The sequence below is a fragment of the Ceratotherium simum genome, chromosome 15, assembly GCF_057802395.1.
Source record: "Ceratotherium simum simum isolate JZ-2026a chromosome 15, ASM5780239v1, whole genome shotgun sequence".
Classification (NCBI taxonomy): domain Eukaryota; kingdom Metazoa; phylum Chordata; class Mammalia; order Perissodactyla; family Rhinocerotidae; genus Ceratotherium; species Ceratotherium simum.
The window spans coordinates 5,602,650-5,621,989 of NC_141914.1; the positions used below are offsets into that span (position 1 = coordinate 5,602,650).

At 38.1% G+C, this 19,340-nt stretch overlaps 1 protein-coding gene across 11 annotated transcripts in view; it reads right to left on the reverse strand.

Moving 5' to 3' along the window:
• Positions 1-19,340, reverse strand: part of ABI3BP (ABI family member 3 binding protein) — a 242,401-nt gene that overhangs the window by 111,458 nt on the left and 111,603 nt on the right. For 6 of the 11 annotated variants that reach the window (XM_087439510.1, XM_087439507.1, XM_004439976.3 and 3 more), the window contains exons 10-12: positions 13,776-13,853; positions 11,707-11,781; positions 9,432-9,506 (exon numbers count right to left, since the gene is read on the reverse strand). In XM_087439510.1, coding sequence (XP_087295636.1) covers positions 9,432-9,506; positions 11,707-11,781; positions 13,776-13,853 — 228 coding nt within the window. Of the gene's footprint in view, positions 1-9,431; positions 9,507-9,996; positions 10,069-10,906; positions 10,982-11,706; positions 11,782-13,775; positions 13,854-19,340 lie in introns of all 11 variants that reach the window. The other 5 variants (XM_087439505.1, XM_087439506.1, XM_087439504.1 and 2 more) reach the window with 2 other exon arrangements.

Consider the following 19,340-nt stretch of genomic DNA (forward strand, 5'->3'; position numbering starts at 1 on the left):
TCTAGATAACGAAGTTGAGATTCGTAGCGGTGAAGATATTTGCCAGTGGTCACACACTGGAATTGTCAAGTTCAGCATAGTTTCCACGCCATTAGCAGGGCCAGGAACGCCAGAGCTCAGACCCATCCTCTCATCTTGCACCATCCCTCCTGCCATTCTTCCTAGAGACAGCTTTCCTTCTATGTTCCTCCGTGGAGCCATGAGCCCTTCTATAATCTAGGTGGATTTAAAGATAACTTTTATGTTCCACATGAAATAAAGAAAGCAGGGTGACTTTAAAAATAAAGTTACCAGAGGGGAAGGGGGAGGGAGGAGGGTGAAAGGGATAATTCGGTACATGTGTGTGGTGATGGGTTGTAATTAGTATTTTGGTGGTGAATATGATGTAGTCCATGCAGAAATAGAAGTACAATGATGTACACCTGAAATTTTTACAATGTTATAAACCAATGTTACTGCAATAAACAAAAAATTAAAAAAAATAAAAAAAATAAAAAAAATAAACTCTTAAATTAGGAAAAAAAAATAAATAAAGATTAGTTTTAACACGGGTAGTTTTCACGTTCACATAAAGTTGAATCTGCAAGCAAAAACAGCATCAAAATAAAAACGCTCTCCTTTCTGCACAAAGAGCTGTCACTGTGGTAATGAGAGGTTTAGAGAAAGCATGAACTGTTATGAGGTAGATGTTACTTTTTTTGCTGGTTCAAATAAACCAGAAAGGCGGGAGCTCACAGGGAAATTGACTCATTGGGATTACTTGTAATTCAGCGACAATGTAATGATTTTCAACCATTGCTAGTTGAAGCTGTGAGAAAGGTAACATCAGACCCATGATACACTCTGACACTCAGAGAGGGCAGTTTATATTGTACCACATTCTGAAGAGGCAGGAAATACATTCCAATTTGTGAAGGTGAATCTACTGCTTTGTAAAATCTTCAAAAACAGAAAGAATTAATAGAGTTAAAATATGCAAACATTCTGAGAGCAAATCCATTACTTTGTAATGTAAACTTTTCTTTAGCCTAGCTACAATTTTAAAGGGTCAGATAAGAATGACTAATCTCTTAAAGGACAAAGATGCTGGCGGTTGTTGATCCCAGGTTGGCTTTAAGCCAGCTTCAAGTCACGCATCCAGCAAAGTCAGCTGTATCTCCTACGAAATAAATTAGGGAAACTTGACCAACTTGTATTCAACCCTCTCATACTAGGTAAGAAATTATGAATTAATAGCTTGACTTACTTATGTTGTTCCACGGCTGTCTTTAAGTCATCCTAACTCCCACATTTTCCTTCCGTCTAGTGACACTGGACCAACTTTCTTATATTTAGTACTTTTTGTCCCAAGAGATGATATTTATTAACCCTCTCCCTGCTTCTTTTCCATATTTGTAATTCCCTTCCATTCTGGAGTTTCCAAGCCAGGCTGCCATGTTCCCTCAAGTTATTCCCAGAAGGCACTATACTGGGGACAGAAACCCTCCTTCCCTCATCCTCTGGCAATTGTGGCTTATGTCTGGAAGTTCCCAATTGTCAGAGACCTCTAACTTCCACATATTTTCTCAAATATACTTAAGATCAAAATAACACATTGGCCAGCAGACTTGGTCCCTGATATTTCTATTTCTGGAGTTTCTGAGAGTTGAGGAGTAAAGAACAAGAGTGCTAAAAACACCCCCTGGAAGATTTATGTTGTTGGGACAGCTGTGAGAAGCACACTACCACCTCACTGCATTTATGGGTTACACAAGACTTTTTGAGCAAAAATGGAGCTCTCTAAAAATCAACAGCTCTTGATTTTTTAACAAAATCTTGTATATGTACTTCTATACCAGAGTAAATGCATGAAAAGGTTAGGCATCCTTGGTTTTTAAAGGTCTACTCAGCTATAAAGCTGATACATAGCTATAAGGGTTAGGGCTGAACCCTTCTGTTTCTTAGACACTCTGCACGCTACCATGCATTGTTGGGTGCAGGCAGGCATCTTTTATCACCAATGTTTACTTCACTGGATGAAACGCCCCAGCTGTTCAACATTAAGCACTGTCTCTAATCTTGCATTCACAGAACATAAATGGGACCAAAAGTTGTAGGCGAAATCTGATGCAACGAGTAAAATAGGTGGTTCAATTCAAGGGTTATAAAAAGCTATATTAATTTCTTTCAAAAAACAGTAATGACTTATAATCATGATAACTGAATTTTACTTTCCTATTTTTCAGAGAAAAATATTAATAATATGAAATAAGCTGCACTACCATTTGCTCATAATTTCCTACAATCACATCATTAAATTATGTTTTGTTGGTTGTACATTTTATTTTTATTTTTTAAAAACTGATTAGATGCAAATTCCATAATAAAAATGCTCTGATATTGCTCTGGAAACATATGATGGCACACAGCTAAGGCATTTCCAATTATCAATAATTTATCATTTTATTTTATTCAAATTCCATAAATATTAATAACTCTGTGAAAGACTTTCCTTTGTAAACATAAATTCTTAGACAAAAGACCTCATTAGGACAAAAATTGTGTCTGTCCTGTTCATTATGTACTACAAGGTTTGTTTACCCCAGAGCCTGGTACGTGGTGTAGACTCAGTACAATTACTGTGCAAGATGTCCATTACCATGAACAAATAACGAGTTTGACAGTTGGGTAATTTACCGCTCTTAGTAAGGATAAATGAGAATAAATGAACAGGTCCTTTAATTATTCTATGATACACATACCTGTGCATACAAATTCATCCCTCTACCACAAAATTATCTGATATATGCTTATGTGGCCATACCCTGCCATGGAAATAGAATCCCAAAAACACATATGAAGAAGCAATGGGAAAACACAACAGGTCTATCAATAAGTAGCTGGACGAGAAAAGCATTTATAAATACCACACGCAGAGTTCTCAGTACCATTTACATAAATAAACAATGCTTTCTTCAGTTTGTGGAAAAATAAAACACCTTTCTGGTTGGCCTTGAAATCTGTAAAAATATTGCTGGCAAGAAAATGTTCATGAAGCAAAACCAAAGGCCGAGGCTATAAATCGTCAGGAGACCAGAGTAAACCTGTAAACCATCAGCTACACTGAATTCTATTACTATACAGCACCACCACCACCACTCATTCCTACTTTTTCTCCTCTCTGGGGCTTAATTCATTGGGTGGGCCAGATCCATGCTAATCAGCACCCCACAGGCAGGCAGTAAGGTCTAAAAGTGAGCTCAACCTCTTTTCAACCACTCCGAGCAAACGACCTGTGGTCAAAACTTCCTAACCAGTTTGTACACCACTCTTCGTGCATGCTGATCACTGCAGCTCTCAGGTCTTTAAATAATTTATAGAGCTTAAAGCAGATTGCAATTTACTGAAGTTCTACAAAGTACTGAAAGAAGTAAACACTGAAAATAACTAGTGATGAACTCTAAAGGTAGCTCTCAAAGTGGATTCTAATGAAGGACCGAGGCCTGCCATATTCGGTCCTGACTTTCCATCAGGGGAAGTCTTTAATGATAACTTTATTGCTGAAGGGAAATAATTATGCCAGAAGAAGAAGTCTTAGTCACAAGTCACAGTCCATTTGGAGGGAAAATCAGTTTGTCTGGATACGTCAGGGGAAAAACAGGCAGGAGAGTTTTCTAAAGATGAAAACAAACACACTGAATCATCCTGGGTTATATAAAGACACCATTTTCTTTATTTGATTTGGGCTTTAAACCTCTCCTGGTACTAAATGATGGACTTTTAAGGGGATGATCAAGTAAATTAAGGAGGCTTACCACTGATGGCATTATCAAGCCAGAAACAAAAAGTTGATTTCCATTCTCCTGCTCCAACCATGTGAGGGCTTTAGAAATCATGCATATGCCCCATCTGTGGGATGAGGAATACACAGCATTCATGCTGCTTCTCCCACCTCTCAGGCCCGTGGAAAACACAGCAAGTTGGTCATGGCATCATTTTATTCCCTGAGCCTACACAGGGCCTCAGAGCCCAGTTTACAGACAGATTCAGGCTGCCACTCGAACTGAAGAGTACGGCCGTGTGATACGATTTACCATCCCTGCCATGGGGTTAATAGGACATCAGGCCGTTCCCATGGGGTTGCAGGGCCTCTCTGAATAGCACTGCACATGTCCTTTCCATTCTCCTTAAAAATTTTTATACAAGTGAAATGAAGACCGAAGAATCATTCGGTGTGCTCACATATATACAAGCTTAGACATATTTAGAGTACCTTTCTTCCTTCTTTTCTTTCTTTTTATTAATTAAATAATTATTGTTCTTATTATTATTGAGTGTCTGTAGCAATTAAGGAAGTTTGGGATGGGCAGTGTGGTGGGAAGGGAATGCCTTCAATGTAAGAGTCCACTGTATGAAGGAAATGATAACAGGGCACTCTGTACGTACCGTGAAATAGATGAAGTGACTTACACATTATTTCTAAGGCATAACAACCTAATGAAAAAATTTATATGTTATTTCCATTTTATAGATGGGGAAACAGAGATTCTAAGAGGTTAAATCACTTGTCTGCAGCCACATAACTAGTAAACAGTTGAGCTGGTTATCAACCCAGCTCTGTCTCACCCTATAGCTCACAGATTAGTGACTACATTCACAAGGAAAATAAACTTCAGGGACTGGCCAGCCTTTCTCACAGACCATTTGATGTTTCTTAAAAATCTAGAGAGCACACGGCCCTACTAAGAACATTTAATTTACTCTGTTGCAAAGCTGTTCTGAGAAAATTTCAAAGCAAGCTCTGTGACATTGTTTCCCTTTTGACTTGGAGTGGTTTGTTGGGGAGAAGGTTAGGTAAGAAATGAATGAGGATCTAGTTTTTGCTCCTCTACCCATTCAGAGACAAGTCTTTCACATTTCTCCTTAAGATAAAAGACAATGATAACTCTCTTTGCTTCCAGGGACTTCTGGAGGATCAGTATGATGGTATATATTCAAACCTTTGAATCTCTTAATAGAAAACTGCTATGCAAATACAAAATTATATTATTTCAGTGAAGAAGTAATCTAACGAGTATGTGTATATACATGCAAATACACAATTCATCAGTGGGGGTGTGGAAGGTACTGAGAGCTTTTCTAGAACTCACTCTATAATAACACAGAAATCATAGTCAACTGGCCACCTTCCAATAGAACGTAAGACCAATTCTATTGCATCATCAGAAAGATTGACTTTTCTGAATGACTGTCACAAGCACCTAAGTATTTCTAAAATGTGGCCAACTTCCTTTTAATACAGAATTTATAAATAAGTTTACCTTCTGGCATATAATTATAGAGCAGATTTTTATAATTTCCTTTCTATACTTTAAAGAAAATTGGATTTGCCAAGAGAATCAAAATCAATCAATCCTACATAAACACATTCTAGAGAAGATTTAATACAAAATACAATGCCAAATAACGAAAGATTATGGCAAATAGGCTGACAGTGGGGAGGAATGTTTGATGACTACACTTCTCAGATTTCCTGGAATATTCCAAATTCCAAATACCCTGTCCCACTCTTGTCATAAACTATTGAAATGACCCAGGGATTTCAATATTCAGCATGCACATTAGAATTTCCATATAGCTTTTTATATCCAAAAGTAATACAAAAATCCTTTTGAGAGCATGCATTCTGATGATTTGATACAGAATACAAAGTAAATGTGGAAAAAAAATCCAGTAAATGCCGACGCAAAATGAATTTTACAAAAGGTATCGATAAATCATGTTTAATCGTCGATAATGAGAAAAGCAGCCCCTGGCATCCAGGAGCTGGCCCGGCTCCAACAGCTAGGCTATGGTGTTCTCCTGCTGAACATCCACAGTTTGCAAGAACACCAATATCAAACAAGACCACTCAGTGACCAAGATGGATCGAGACAAAAACAAGACCACTCTGTAATCATGCAGAACACACAAATGCATGAACACAAAAATTACTATCCTCACATTCTGGCTGATATGAGTAATTGCTGCTTCTTTACCAATCACAGCTTTACCATCACTCCGTTCTTCTTGCCTTCTAGTTAAGAATTATTAAGATATTCAACCACAGAATTACTCCCACTTTCTGACAGCATCTCATCCAGAGCAAAGCTTCATTTCTTTGAAGTCTCCCTAGAATCATCTAATATAAGACCAAATCCTACAAAAAGTCCTTTCCAATACCCTCTTACTAAGAGATCCCACAGTTCCTCATGGTCTGCATTCTCCATTGCTGCAATGAGTGAATAAACCTAACTTTGTTTAAATACAGGTGTGTTCCTGGTGGTTTTGGCTGAAGGAAATTGACATAGTAAATATAGATGCACTGTATCCCAACAGAGGAAACAAAATGTGTTCATTTTGCTATAAAATATATCATTTCTTCAAAGGCTATCACAACTAAAAATGGGACCCTTGGTTTTATGGACCAGCATTCAAGTACCATCTCTACCTCTCTCTTCTTAATTCTCAAAACAATTGCATTAGGAAGCCATGTGAGTAACTGGAAAATAATATCAATAATCATCTACCTTGAAACTAAATAGGAAATATAAACTTAGCACATGTATAATCACACAAAATCAATTATAAGAAACAAGAAAGGCTGAAATGAATGAAAGGATGGCATGAATGTATTAACTCTTTAAATCACCAATAATGCATATGATAGATTTAATTTGAAATTTAACATGTTAGGAAGATGACACAGAACACTTATACAAGAGTTAGGCGGAAGCATTGTGCTCCTTAGCAGAAAGGAGAGATTCTTAATCACCCACTTTGAGAAACCAATCTTACATTGATTTGAGGCCTCCTGTCCTGTAACTGTCCTATAATCATTTGATGGTTCTTATCTGCACCATGTGAAATATTACAGACTACAGTGATCAGGTAGTGCTTCTCGAACTTGAATGTTCATACAAACCACCTGGAGAGCTTGTTAAATAGCAGATCCTGATTCAATAGATCTGGAGTAGAGCCCGAGATCCTGCCTGTTAACAAGCTCCCCAGTGATGCCGATGCTGCTGGTCCAAGGATCATACTACGTAGCAGAGGGAAGAATTCAATGCGGTAAGGGCAGGCTAGGAAGTTTCTGGGGTAACGCGCATGCCTGCAGTCATCACCAGCTGAACTGTTAGAACCATGTCAAGCCCCAACACTGCAGTCAGAGAGGGTTGGCAGGCAGCCATTTTTGGAAGTCTCTGGCAGCCCAAGGTTGCCCTGGCAGCAGTGAGACAGCTGCATAATGAAACCGCTTCCTGCTGCGTTAGCCACTGTTCATACTCCATCAGGGCAAGACCAGAATACTCCTTTTCTGGAATTAAAGACAAGAGGGAGCTTTCCTTTATGGGATTTCCAATCTTAACTATATTTGTCTCTTTGTAACTTTACGACCTTCACCTCCCAGCATATTCTTGCCAATCCCCAACGTTTGGTTCGGTTCAGGCTTTATATATAATTCATGTCCTAGGCATTAAAATTTCATAAATGGTTTCCTTGAGATTTTGGTCAGTTTGCTCTTGAATAATCATAGAGCAACCTAGAGGCTGCTGAAGGGAAACCTCGGGGGACTCAATGTCCCCTATGTTATAACCCAAGAGCTAAGAGATGAAAGGAACCTAAGAGGTCAGCTAGTCCAGTGGGCTCCCAAAGTGTTTGGTTTGGGAGACACGATGCTTGTGAAGGATGTGGGAGTCAGGCCGGGCCTGCATAGTGCAGCAGTAAACCATTGCACATGCCCGCAGACGAGTTGTTGCTCCACAGTCACAATGCAGCCATGCCTGCCTGACAGCTGATGGAACTAGAGCCTCACTATGAAACTCCACTCCGAACCCAGAGTTTAGACTCAGGTGGCCTGGATTTCTAAAGGTGTCTTTGCACCCACATTAAGTAATTGCACCAGAGTTTCAGGGTCAGTGACTAGCGGAACCAAGGCTTACAAAGACCCAATCTGAGGCTTCTCTGGATTGGCTGACAACCATAGCCAACTTCCAAGTGTTTTCCCACTTGAGAAAACTGAGGGAGACTATAACAGACATGCTTACTTCATGTGATGTCATCCTTTTCTCTTTTGCTGAGATCTGAGCCCATTACACTTAGCAGAGAAAGGATAATTTGACTAAGATCTATGTGTTTGAAGGCTCATTCTTATCCTTTCTCAAACCAGCCCTCTGCTGGACTTTTCTGGAGAATACCACAAAATGTCGGTGTATTTAACCTCATTACATGAACTTCTAACTACATTACGTACTTTAATATACTATAGTATGTACTATATTATATACTATATTATTATACTATATGTATGAAAAAAATTACAACTAGAAGGTTCACAAAAATTAAAAAACAAACAAGTAAAACAAAATTCATGGAAGTAATCACAGTGTTTTCTGAGGTTTCCTTGTAATTCTCATTTGCTGAATGTTCTCTTTAGTTGACTGCTAGACATCAAAGAAAAGATGTATAGCAGAAAATTTTTTTTTTTTGTGAGGATGATCGGCCCTGAGCTGACATCTGCCAATCCTCCTCTTTTTGCTGAGGAAGACTGGCCCTGGGCTAACATCCATGCCCATCTTCCTCCACTTTATATGGGATGCCACTACAGGATGGCCTGACAAGCGGTGCGTCCGTGCATGCCTGGGATCTGAACTGGCGAACCCCAGGCCGCTGCAGTGGAGCATGCACACTTAACTGCTTGCGCAACCGGGCCAGCCCCAGCATAAAACTTTTTAACTGAGAAAAATCTGCTTTTTAAAAAGAAAGCTATCTCCCTCAATCAGTTTTAGTGGTGGAACACAAGAATTCTCGGGAGAAAACAGCCAATCGCCACAGTTTACAAAAGAGAAAAGTAGAGAAAATAGCTCACATATACAGTTAGTGGGAAAGCCAGGACTGGAACCAAGGCCAATTATTAATGTGAAGACCTGAAGTCTTTCCTCTGTATCATAATATGCTTACAGATTGTAGGACTTAGTAATACTATCTGGCACATAGCAAGCTCTCAAATGTTCGTTGAATATTTTGCTGAAAAAGAAGAAAATATCTACCTGCAAGGGAAATATTAAATTCATATTGTTAAATCAGACTCATGATATGATGCTTCTTGTTTTTGTTAGTGTTCTCATGTCACTAAAGAGAGCTCTAGAAAATCAATGAGCCGATTCATAGCTCATCTTCTAGCCAGACTTCTGATTATAAATCCAGACACTAAAACACAGATCTTTAAAACAAATGCAAAACCATTTTACTTTCTTGTTCAGAAAAAAATGAAATTCATCTAAGCATCTAGAACGGAATACAGCTTTACCGTTTGATACAAAGTATACTGATATTCAACTAAGGATCCTATAAAAATAAAAACAAGTTATTCAATACTGTTGTTCCAATCTATTTTTTAAAAAGAATGCAATTACCAGTTTGAGGTGGTAGAACTTTGGAATCTCCAGATGTTTTAGTTGTAGGTACAATCCACGGCTTTTCACTTGAAGCTACAGCAAAAAGAAATGGAATTTGCTGAAGATTTTTTGGGGAGGACAAAGAGAGAGAAATAGGTTGCTGGTATGGCTAAGTGGCTACCAGAACCCTGCAATAAAAAGCACATACAGATCCAACAAAAAGTCATCATGTGTGAAGGGGAAATCAATATGTACCCACCCCGAAAGTATTTGATTAGTGACTAGAGAGAGACCAGAGTCTGGTGTCATACTCTCAACATTTTTGAGGACAGAAAACTAACTAAATGGGCTATATGGAATTAACAGACTGATGATTGTTACTAAATTTGTGGAAAATACAATCAGACAAATAGGTTTTGTTTGTTTGTTTGTTTTTAAACAAATCAACCACTTGTCTGTTCGGCTGAGTTAACTGAATTAATCAGTTCATTGAGGTTTGCAGAGATAGGACCAGTGATGTGTCCTACAGAATTAAGCAATCACCACCCACATCTTCACAGCAGATTTAAGGTGCTGTTTTTACCCAAGGTGCCCCCAGGTTTCTCAAAAGGGAAGGATGTTTTTGCCTGAGGAAGTTCTGGAATGCTTTTCAGAGCTGTAATGAAACACATAAGAAATGTTATGACTTGAGCTGTAAGTAACAGAGAAGAGATTTTAAAAATCTCAAGCTTGCAAAAGCAAAAAACAAACACGAATAGGAAAATGACTCATGTCAAATAGGGACCTTAGTTGTATTTCTTACCGTTGTGTTTCAATACTGGATAATATAATAAAGCTTCTGTTTCTATTTTGTATAATCAAGGCCCTAAATTTGAGGAATTTGGGATCTTCTTCTCACACTTATTAAACTAGTTTCCTAATTTCTTCAGCTATGTGTATGTGTGCTCTTAGAAGTATTTCATTTAAACTCAAACCAAGCACGAAACACATCTGAACTAGGAAAGGTCCACCCAATAGCTTTCAAAAATAGAATTTTGGTAACTACATGGATTTATATGTAAGCTCCCTCTCAATAACTTTTTTGATATCACACTTAAAGAAATTCCAAGTATTCTAAGAAGCAGTCTGCAGAGATATAAATTTATCTTCTCTGTCAAGAGAAACAATTGAGTAAAAAGATACTTAGGAGAAATATAGAAAATAATTTATTCAGTGACACAATGATTTTGAACTAAAAGAATCAAATCATGACCACCAAAAAGAAAAACAACCAAAGGATTTGTCAGAGAGAGAGACACTTTAGGATCCTAAATTATAAAATAAAGATTTTTATAACATTTAAGGGCTTGCTTTTGGGGAGCTTATTGTTCTATAAACCATGTCCCTTCTTTCCTGTGAGGAGATGAATTTGAATGAATTAGCCTAAGGACTGCTTTCAGGCATGCATAAAATTTCCAAGGTAAGAATAGGCTGCAGTGGTTAATAATTTTTACCTAGAGTGCTCAGTGGCAATTCAAACCTAGGTATTAGAATAGTTTGCGACGCTTCCGGGGTCCTTTCACTGAGAACTACAATAAAGAAGAATTCGGTTAGCACCTCCACGAGTGGGGATTTGACGTTGTGGGTTAACCATGATCCTGTGAACCATGCTTATAAGCGAGTGTGCACCCGGCAGTTGATGCCTTTCATGGAAATAGCTGGTTATCCCTGGAAAAGTTTTACATAGCTGTTAAAATTTGAAGGTTATGCTTTCAAAGGGCAGTGGTGTGGCATGAAGATCAATATCACAAGTACAGACAAAATACATGCTGGCTCTTTTCTTCAGGAGAAGAGAACAAAGCAAGTTAGAATCTCTTGGGCCAAGAGGTAGCTAACTTGTGTGAGGTGCAATTTTTATTAAAAAGCATAACACTTTGGGGCATTCTCCTCAAGATTAGTACACACAAGACTTGGAAAAGCCAATCAAAACAGAAAGCACAGACATAGTCAAGAATTCCACCCCTCCAAGCTTTGTGGGGTAAAAGGCTGGCATTTGGTTTTTCTATACAGCCCAAGAGACTGGTAAAAAGGGTGTGCAGTTAGCATCTCACACCCAGAGCTGCCTAGAATATCAGCCACCAGGATCAAGGCTTGTTGTTAACTCTTTAATCGAATTGACCCAAGAAATAGGAAGATTAACTACTGCCAAGAAGTGGGGGAGAGATGGGTGGGGAAGCTAAGGCATTGGGGTTACTTTTCTTTTCTATGAGTGTTGCGAGTTATTTTTTAAGAAAAAAAAACTTCTCAGAATTACCCAGTGTTGTTTCTGAAATGTCTAATGCACTAGGCACGGTGGGTTTAGTGGTTCTTGGAACCGATTCAGGAGTCACTGGAAGGTAAAAAAGACAACTTTAGAAATTACAATAAAATGATGAAGCAACTAAAGACCATAAGGCACTTTTATTGCCCTTTAGAATTAGTCACTGACACTTATATTGACCAACTCTTTTCCAGTTAATTCCGTTAAGGACTCCTGAGGTTGCCCGAGGTGCCTGCGCTGACACCCCTCCCAATCCTTCCTTTCTGGGTAGGTCCACTTTCTGGTTCCAAAGAACACATTGAACTGACCTCCATGAAAGCACTTATCAGATGAATCATAATTTTTTGTTTGTCTGCCTTTTTCTTTCTCTTTATCTCCAGGGCTTAGCACAATGTCTGGGGTACAGTAAGCAAGCACATGATAAATGTTTATTAACTGAATTAATAAATGGGCAAATAAAAGAATGACCCAGGGCAAAAGGTTTATTTAGAACTATTACATTATGACAGTTCTCTCTTCCAAACTGCAGTCACATGCAAAGCTTGGAATTGGGTTGAGATGATAAGGATTCAAATCCTCAGCCACAAGGTTGTTCCAAGTGCTAGATCAAAGGCAAAGACGACTCAGGTAAACAGTTTTCGAGAAATAAGAAATAAGTTTTCAAGTAAATTGTTTTCTCAGTGAAAATAGTTTTCATTGAGATCTGGAATGAATGGTGAGCTAGACAATTCCAGAATTTTACAGGGTAAGGACATGAAATAAACACAATAACACAGAATAACAAGTTATGGTGTTTGCCTAAGTGTTTCTGAAGTGGAAAGTTCTGAGGAAGGTTTGGCAGAGAACTAAGAAATCTGTAGACTCTCCCATTAGACACTGTGCCAAGAGAAGAAAGTACAATTGGGAAAAATGGGTAGAATCTCTGGGGCAGAAAAGAACGCAGGGTCATCCACTGGTCATGCCTACACTTTTCTAGGTGTTGGCCAATTACACTGAAGTCAGAAAACCAATGAGGAATTTCATTCAAATTGATTATTCCAGCATCTTGAATAGCTTCTACGTCCACCTTAACTCTTATGAAAGTGGGAAAGGGAAGGTCCATCTCTCTCCTTTAGGTGGGACCATACACTTCCTACTCTGTCAGAAATATTCCTACTTGACCAGGTTTCTTAAAATCAAGTTATTTCATTTCCCCACCAATCTTTGTCTTCTCTGGACCAGTGATGAGTCCAAGAGTTCAGGACAAGGTAAATATTTCAATTTTGGGCAATTTTATGGATTGAATATTTCAATTTGTGACAGTTTTATGGATTAAAACATTCACTTGAGATTGGAGTTATTTGCTAAATGTGGATTTGGGGGAATTCTTGCCAGATGTTTGTTTCAACGCATCCTGGATGAGGTGGTATTGCTCTGGCAAGAACTCTGTAGTTCAGAGAATAATGTGTCCCCAGTGGGCTGGACTTGGGCAGTTCATTCATAGAAGAAATGCTGAACGTTTCTTAGTAACAGCTGATGAACTGCAGGGAAAATGCATACCGCATTTATTCTTTAAAGGACTTTTACTGAGTTATCATGTATTCTCTACACTAGGATTGTTAATCTTCCAGAGATATTGTCACTAAACAATTCCAGGTACTTTCATAGATATTAAGCTATGGCTTTGTGAGAGATGATGGCATTTTGCTAAACTGACCACTTGTGAAAGTGAAGAAATGAAAAATGGTCTCATGTCTTCCCATAAAAGGAAAGCCCCAAACCCATGGTATTACACTTTAGTACAAGAATATATCAGAATGTTGAGGTAACAACTTTCACCTAGAGTAAAAAATACAGTTTTCAGATTACATATTAGTTATATGATTCAATAGTTCATTTTGCATCTCTTGTTTTTCCAAACATTAGATTAAGGACCTAGAATTTCCTATTGTTTTGTGCTTATGATCAAAATGAATTTCCTGCTGGTTCTTCACTGAAAAAAAGTACAGGCTTGCCAATCATTGACTATTTGAAAAGATATATGATTTATTCTCTCAAAGTTAACAATATAGGGATCTCGTTACCTGTTATGGGCCGTGCTGGGATTTTTTCTACTTCTGGTGTTTTAGATTCTGCTGGTAACGCCAAGGTTTCATTCTTAGCTAAAAGTCAGAGAACAAACAATTTACCTCCCTTCCTCGTAATGCAGTATCCCAGTATAATTCATCCCGGTATAAAACAAAATCAAGTAAGAGACTATTTCAAGAAATGTATTCTGCTCTTATCCTTTCCCACCAGGCAGTCAACAAATTTATTGTGCACTTCTACCAGGGAGTAGTATGAGTAGACGACAGTCTTCAGAATCCCTTCTCATTAACCCTAGGTAATACTTTAAGATCTAAGTTGGCATTGGAATGAAGAAAAATAATTACAACCCAATACTTGGATAACTCTCAAGTCGTTCTGATTCATAAACAGAGTTTCTGGAAGGCAAAGGTTGTATTGCAAATACTCCTTGGAATTTGATATTCAAATACACCTAATTAAAACAAAATCAATGAATAGAAATTTTCCATTATTTTGCGTAGTAAAAAAATGTAATAGGTTATGACACTGAAATTTTAGAAAAGCACAAATAACACACACAGGAAGCTAAGTTATTTGAAAAATATTTGTGGCAAAAAAATTGCCAACAGTTATTTATTTGAGCCACGTGTTAATATAGATCTCTTCTTTTGGTCTCTATGGGAATTCAGCGTAAAGAATGAAATAAATTTTTTTCCTTTTTTTTCTCTTCGGATAACAATTCAGGAAAGTTCTTTCTAAAATTTAGGCATTCTGTTTCAAAGAAAGTACATTTCTACACCAGCGTTCCCCAATGATTAAGATATCCCCCATTTTAAAACTTCACTTGGGATTAACTTGATTCAGCTATTTAACACACTGAATCAATGACCTACTTGTAATATTTTGAAACAGTCTAGTGGCATGAAAGAATTCATTCATCTTTGAGACATCCTTTGAACTGATTATCATCAGATGAGATTTCTTGGAGTCCTAAGGCTGTTCAGAACTTCCTGGGCTCCTCAACTTTGGCACTATACACATTTTAGGCTGGATAATTCTTTGTTGTGGCGGCCTTTCCTGTGCACTGTAGGATGTGAGCAGCATCTCTGGCCTCTACCCACTGGATTCCACTAGCACTTCCACAGTTGTGACAACCAAAAATGTCTTCAGACACTGCACATATCCCTGGGGGAAACCATTGCACTCTGTTGAGATCTGCTGATCTAATCTGTTCTCTCAAAGCTCTCTGAGGATGCAGATTTCATAACCACCTCTTGTAGTTCCCATCACGGTTGTAAAGACCATTTTCCTCTTTTCAGTTAACACAGGCACAACATATTTATTTACTTCTGATGGACTTAAAGACAATTACGAAGCCATCCCTTTCACACTGTTAATAGAAGCAAATGAGTTTTCTGTGTTGTGGAAGCATACACTAGATTCTTGTACAAAGCTAATTATTTCAGGAGTGGTGTAAAGTGCCAGCAGTGGAGTCACCAGGGCTGGCACACTTGCCACACCCAGTAGTCAAGGATGTGCTTTGGATTCCTGTGCACATGAAGTTGCACAGCTTGTTCGTACAACAGACGTGTTTAATACCATTGTTCAAATTCATTTAGCAGGACATAAAAAGAAGGGACTCTCTTTCTGGAATAACTAAAAAAACATATCCAGTATAATTTTGTGATAAATTCTGTTTTTAAAATTCCTAAATTTTACCAACATTTTTCCCACTTCTTTTGTAATCACAGCTTTTGTTTAGAACCATTGCGATTGTTAGCACAGAAAAAACATTCAGATGACAAATTTTTATGAGCTCTCATCTTGTTATTTTCAGCATGTACCAAAGGAATTTTTCTTTTTTTGAAATGTAAGATTATAAGGTTTTTCTTTAATGCTCTCTTCTCTCTCAATGTCCTCCTCTCCTTCAGGACACCGTTGCTAATCCTCACCTTCCTTCGTAATATCCTATGTTCTCGGTGGTTCCTAGGCTGACAAGGACTATTTACTTATTCATTTATTATTTTACCTCCAAATCCTAGACTTTCAGGCAATGTTCGGAATTGCTTTGCTTTATTTAGCTCTTTATATTCAAAACATGCCCTTAGCTGGCAATCACGTTAGCCTAAAATTAGGCTGTAAAGGAAGAAAAAATGGTAAACTACCTTCCCAAGAAATATTTGTATTCTTTATACACTACTAATTCCCTATAAAGGCATATCGTATTTCTAAACATGGCACTTCAGACATCAGAGAAATTGGCTGACCAGGAAGGTATTTGAATGGGGCCCTCTTTACATCTCCTATCCACCCGTGAGCATTCACCAACACTGTCTACGTCTAACTACAGACCTGGCAACAGCAGAATAAAATGCCGTCACAACATGGCCAAAAACCCAGGAAATCCCTTTTCCTCTCTGATTCTTCTGTACCTTTTTTCAACACAGTTGTTTCCTTTAATTTTTGGCCAGCTAAGTCCTGGCTTTGGCAAACCCCTTGTATGTCCCTGGGAGATGTGTGACACTAGTTTTCTTGTTGATTTCTCTCATTATTCATACCACGTGTTCTTAGAACAAAAGCTATTAATTTCTTGGTGTCCCATGTTGGGCCCTGCTGGAATGAGAATCTTATTTTTAAGATTTACCCCCTCAAAAAATAGGACTTTTCTGAATTACAGTGATAAACAACTTCAGGAAAGTTTATTTCTCCCTCGGTAGTATAAAGAACTGTTTATGTTCACACTCTTTTCATAAAAAATAGTAAATTTAAAATGTAACTTTTAAACACAGTCTGTTAAGATGGTACATTTGCTGGATTTACTGGACATTTCAAACATACCAGCTATCAATCTCCTCAATGTGTAAGAAATTTTCTATGTGTTAAATTTCAGATCAGTGTTGCTCCAGAAATACAAATTAAAAAAGACATTTACTATTTGCATAGAATTTTTTTCATTAAAATCACACTCAATCCTGAAGCTTTTGTGAATCATATCAGAAAAAGAAAACCAAAAACAAAGCAAAGCAAAACAATACGTGGTTTAATTCTCTAAATTAAAAAGACAAAAAGGCTGGACTGGTATTAAGGTAGCATGTGGAATTTTGCAAAAACCAAAAAATTAGGAATATCACTCAAGACTAAGGACTAGAACACCTTCTAGTTCAAAATGGACAGCAGTGGTCTGGGGGAAACCTCTTCTCATTTTCAGTCTCTTTCACAAATCCTCGGTTTTGTAGTTTTGGTGGACAGATTAGGGACCAAATCAGTAAGAGATTGGCTGGCTCCTTTTTGTCTCCTTCCAAACAAGTCTTCCCAAGGCTGGGGCCAGGTATACAGGCTCCAGGCAGGGAACAGGCAGTGCGAGACTCTTGAGCTCTGAGTCTAAACACAGGTTCATCTGGAAGCTTCCTGGCTTTCAGCAAGGCATTTAGATGATATAGAGTTGAGTCTCAGGGTTTTATAGCTAAAAGGGAAGTGATCAAGCCCGATGTACAAATTAAGGAAATGAAACCTACAGTCATTTGTCTACGTGCTTGGAGTTAACTCACTCTAGAACTAACAGGTATGAATATTTTACCGTAAAAATGTAAGGATTGCACAAAATCATGAAGATTTATTGGCAAGTATTTTCGCATCTTAATAAAATGGTGATGCATAAGTTTGGAAAATTCTTCTAAATTTATAAGTCTAAGACTCCACCAATTAAGTGCTCTTACACCCACTTAAGGCTTTGCTCCTCCTTCTTCCAGGAAGCTCTGAAGTCAACAGCTAAGGAGAATTTAAGAGTTCACCTTTTACAACCGCTGCAAGCTGATTGCCTAGCATCAAACAAGCAAACAGGTCAGGCTTCCAACAAAGGAGGAGAAATTAAGTCTGAGGTCCCAGTATGGGCAGGTCCTGTGTTTGTATAACTCACCACTACAGTCCCAAGGCTTAATAAGTATTTGCTGAATGAATGTGGCCAAAGAGGGACTTGGGCCTCCATTTCTATATCCATACAACGTGAAGATTCAATTATGTGAGTGCTCAAGTTCTTAGCTAGCGCCTAGTTCAAGGAAAATATTCTGCATTTCCAAGTCTTGTTCAATTTCTACCACATCACGCTGTCTCCTTCCATATTTATCAATCACCCAAGACATTCTCCAGAGACTTTAGAAGGGTGGTTCTCAAAGTGGGGTGCCTGGACCAGCAGCATCACCACCTGGGAACTATTAGAACTGCAAATTCTCGGGCCCCACCCAGGCCTCCTGAGTCAGTGACTGGCAGTAGACTGTGTGTTCAGAAGCCCTCCACGGCTTCTGATGCTCCATCAAGTTTGAGATCCTCTGCTGTAGAGAAAATTCAGACTAATTTGATACTCAAGTGCAGCAACTAACTTAGCCCAGTGACCGCCACAATTATTCCCTTTCAAAGAGTTTTGCTGGGTGTTTTTTCCAAATTGTTATGTTTTATGGTTTTAAATGCTGAAACTATCAGGTTCTTTCTAGAAGTAGGAAGCAGTATCAGTCTCAAGTAAATAATTATTCTAACAGACCTGACCTTTACATCAGTTCTCACTGAAAATATCTAGTGGCCCCTTGACAGTATAGTATAATAGTTACAGTATATAACAATTACTCTATTTGAAAATTATACCTATATAAATGTGTATGTTTTGGATAATTTGATAAATGTTCCCTCTTCTTTCATAAATGTAAATGTATTTTATATTTTACGTAAATATAAAAGAAGTCTTTCCCTATTGAATACAATTTATACGGATACCTCCAACATTCCAGCTTCTCTGCCTCTTACTTTTTTTTCCCAAAATTTTTTTGTGGTAAAGTATACATGACATAAAATTTATGATATTAACCATTCTTAAGTGTACAGTTCAGTAGTATTAAATACATTCATAATGTTGTACAACCATCACCACCATCTATCTCTAGAACTCTCCTCATCTTGTAAAACTGAAACTCTGTCCCCATTCAGCAGTAACTCCTCATTCCCCTCCTCCTCCCAGCCCCTGGCAACCACCATTCTACTCTCTGTCTCTAGGAATTTGACTACTCTAGAGCCTCACGTAATCAGTATCATACAGCATTTGTCTTTTCATGACTGCCTTATTTCACTGAGCATAATGTCCTCAAGGTCCATCCGTGTTGTAGCAGGTGTCAGAATTTCCTTCCTTTTAAGACTGAATAATATTCCTTTGTATGGATAGACCACATTTTGCTTATTCATTCTTCTGTTGATGGACACTTGGGTTACTTCCATGTTTTGCTACTGTGAATAATGCTGTCGTAAACATAGGTCGTACAAGGGTCTCTTTGAGAACTTTTTTGGGTTCTTTTGGTTATATACCAGAAGTGGAATTGCTGGATCACATGGTAATTCTAAATTTAATTTTTTGAGGAATAGTCATACTGTTTCACAGCAGCTGCCCCATTTTACATTCCCACCAAGAGTGCATGTGCCTGTCCCTTACTTTCTACTTTGAGATCCCCAACCAGCTCGTTTGTTAGATTCCTTGGATTTCCTAAGAATCTCTGTGCTAGTACTCAGTCACTACAAAGTTCAAATACAGAACTTTGCTGCTT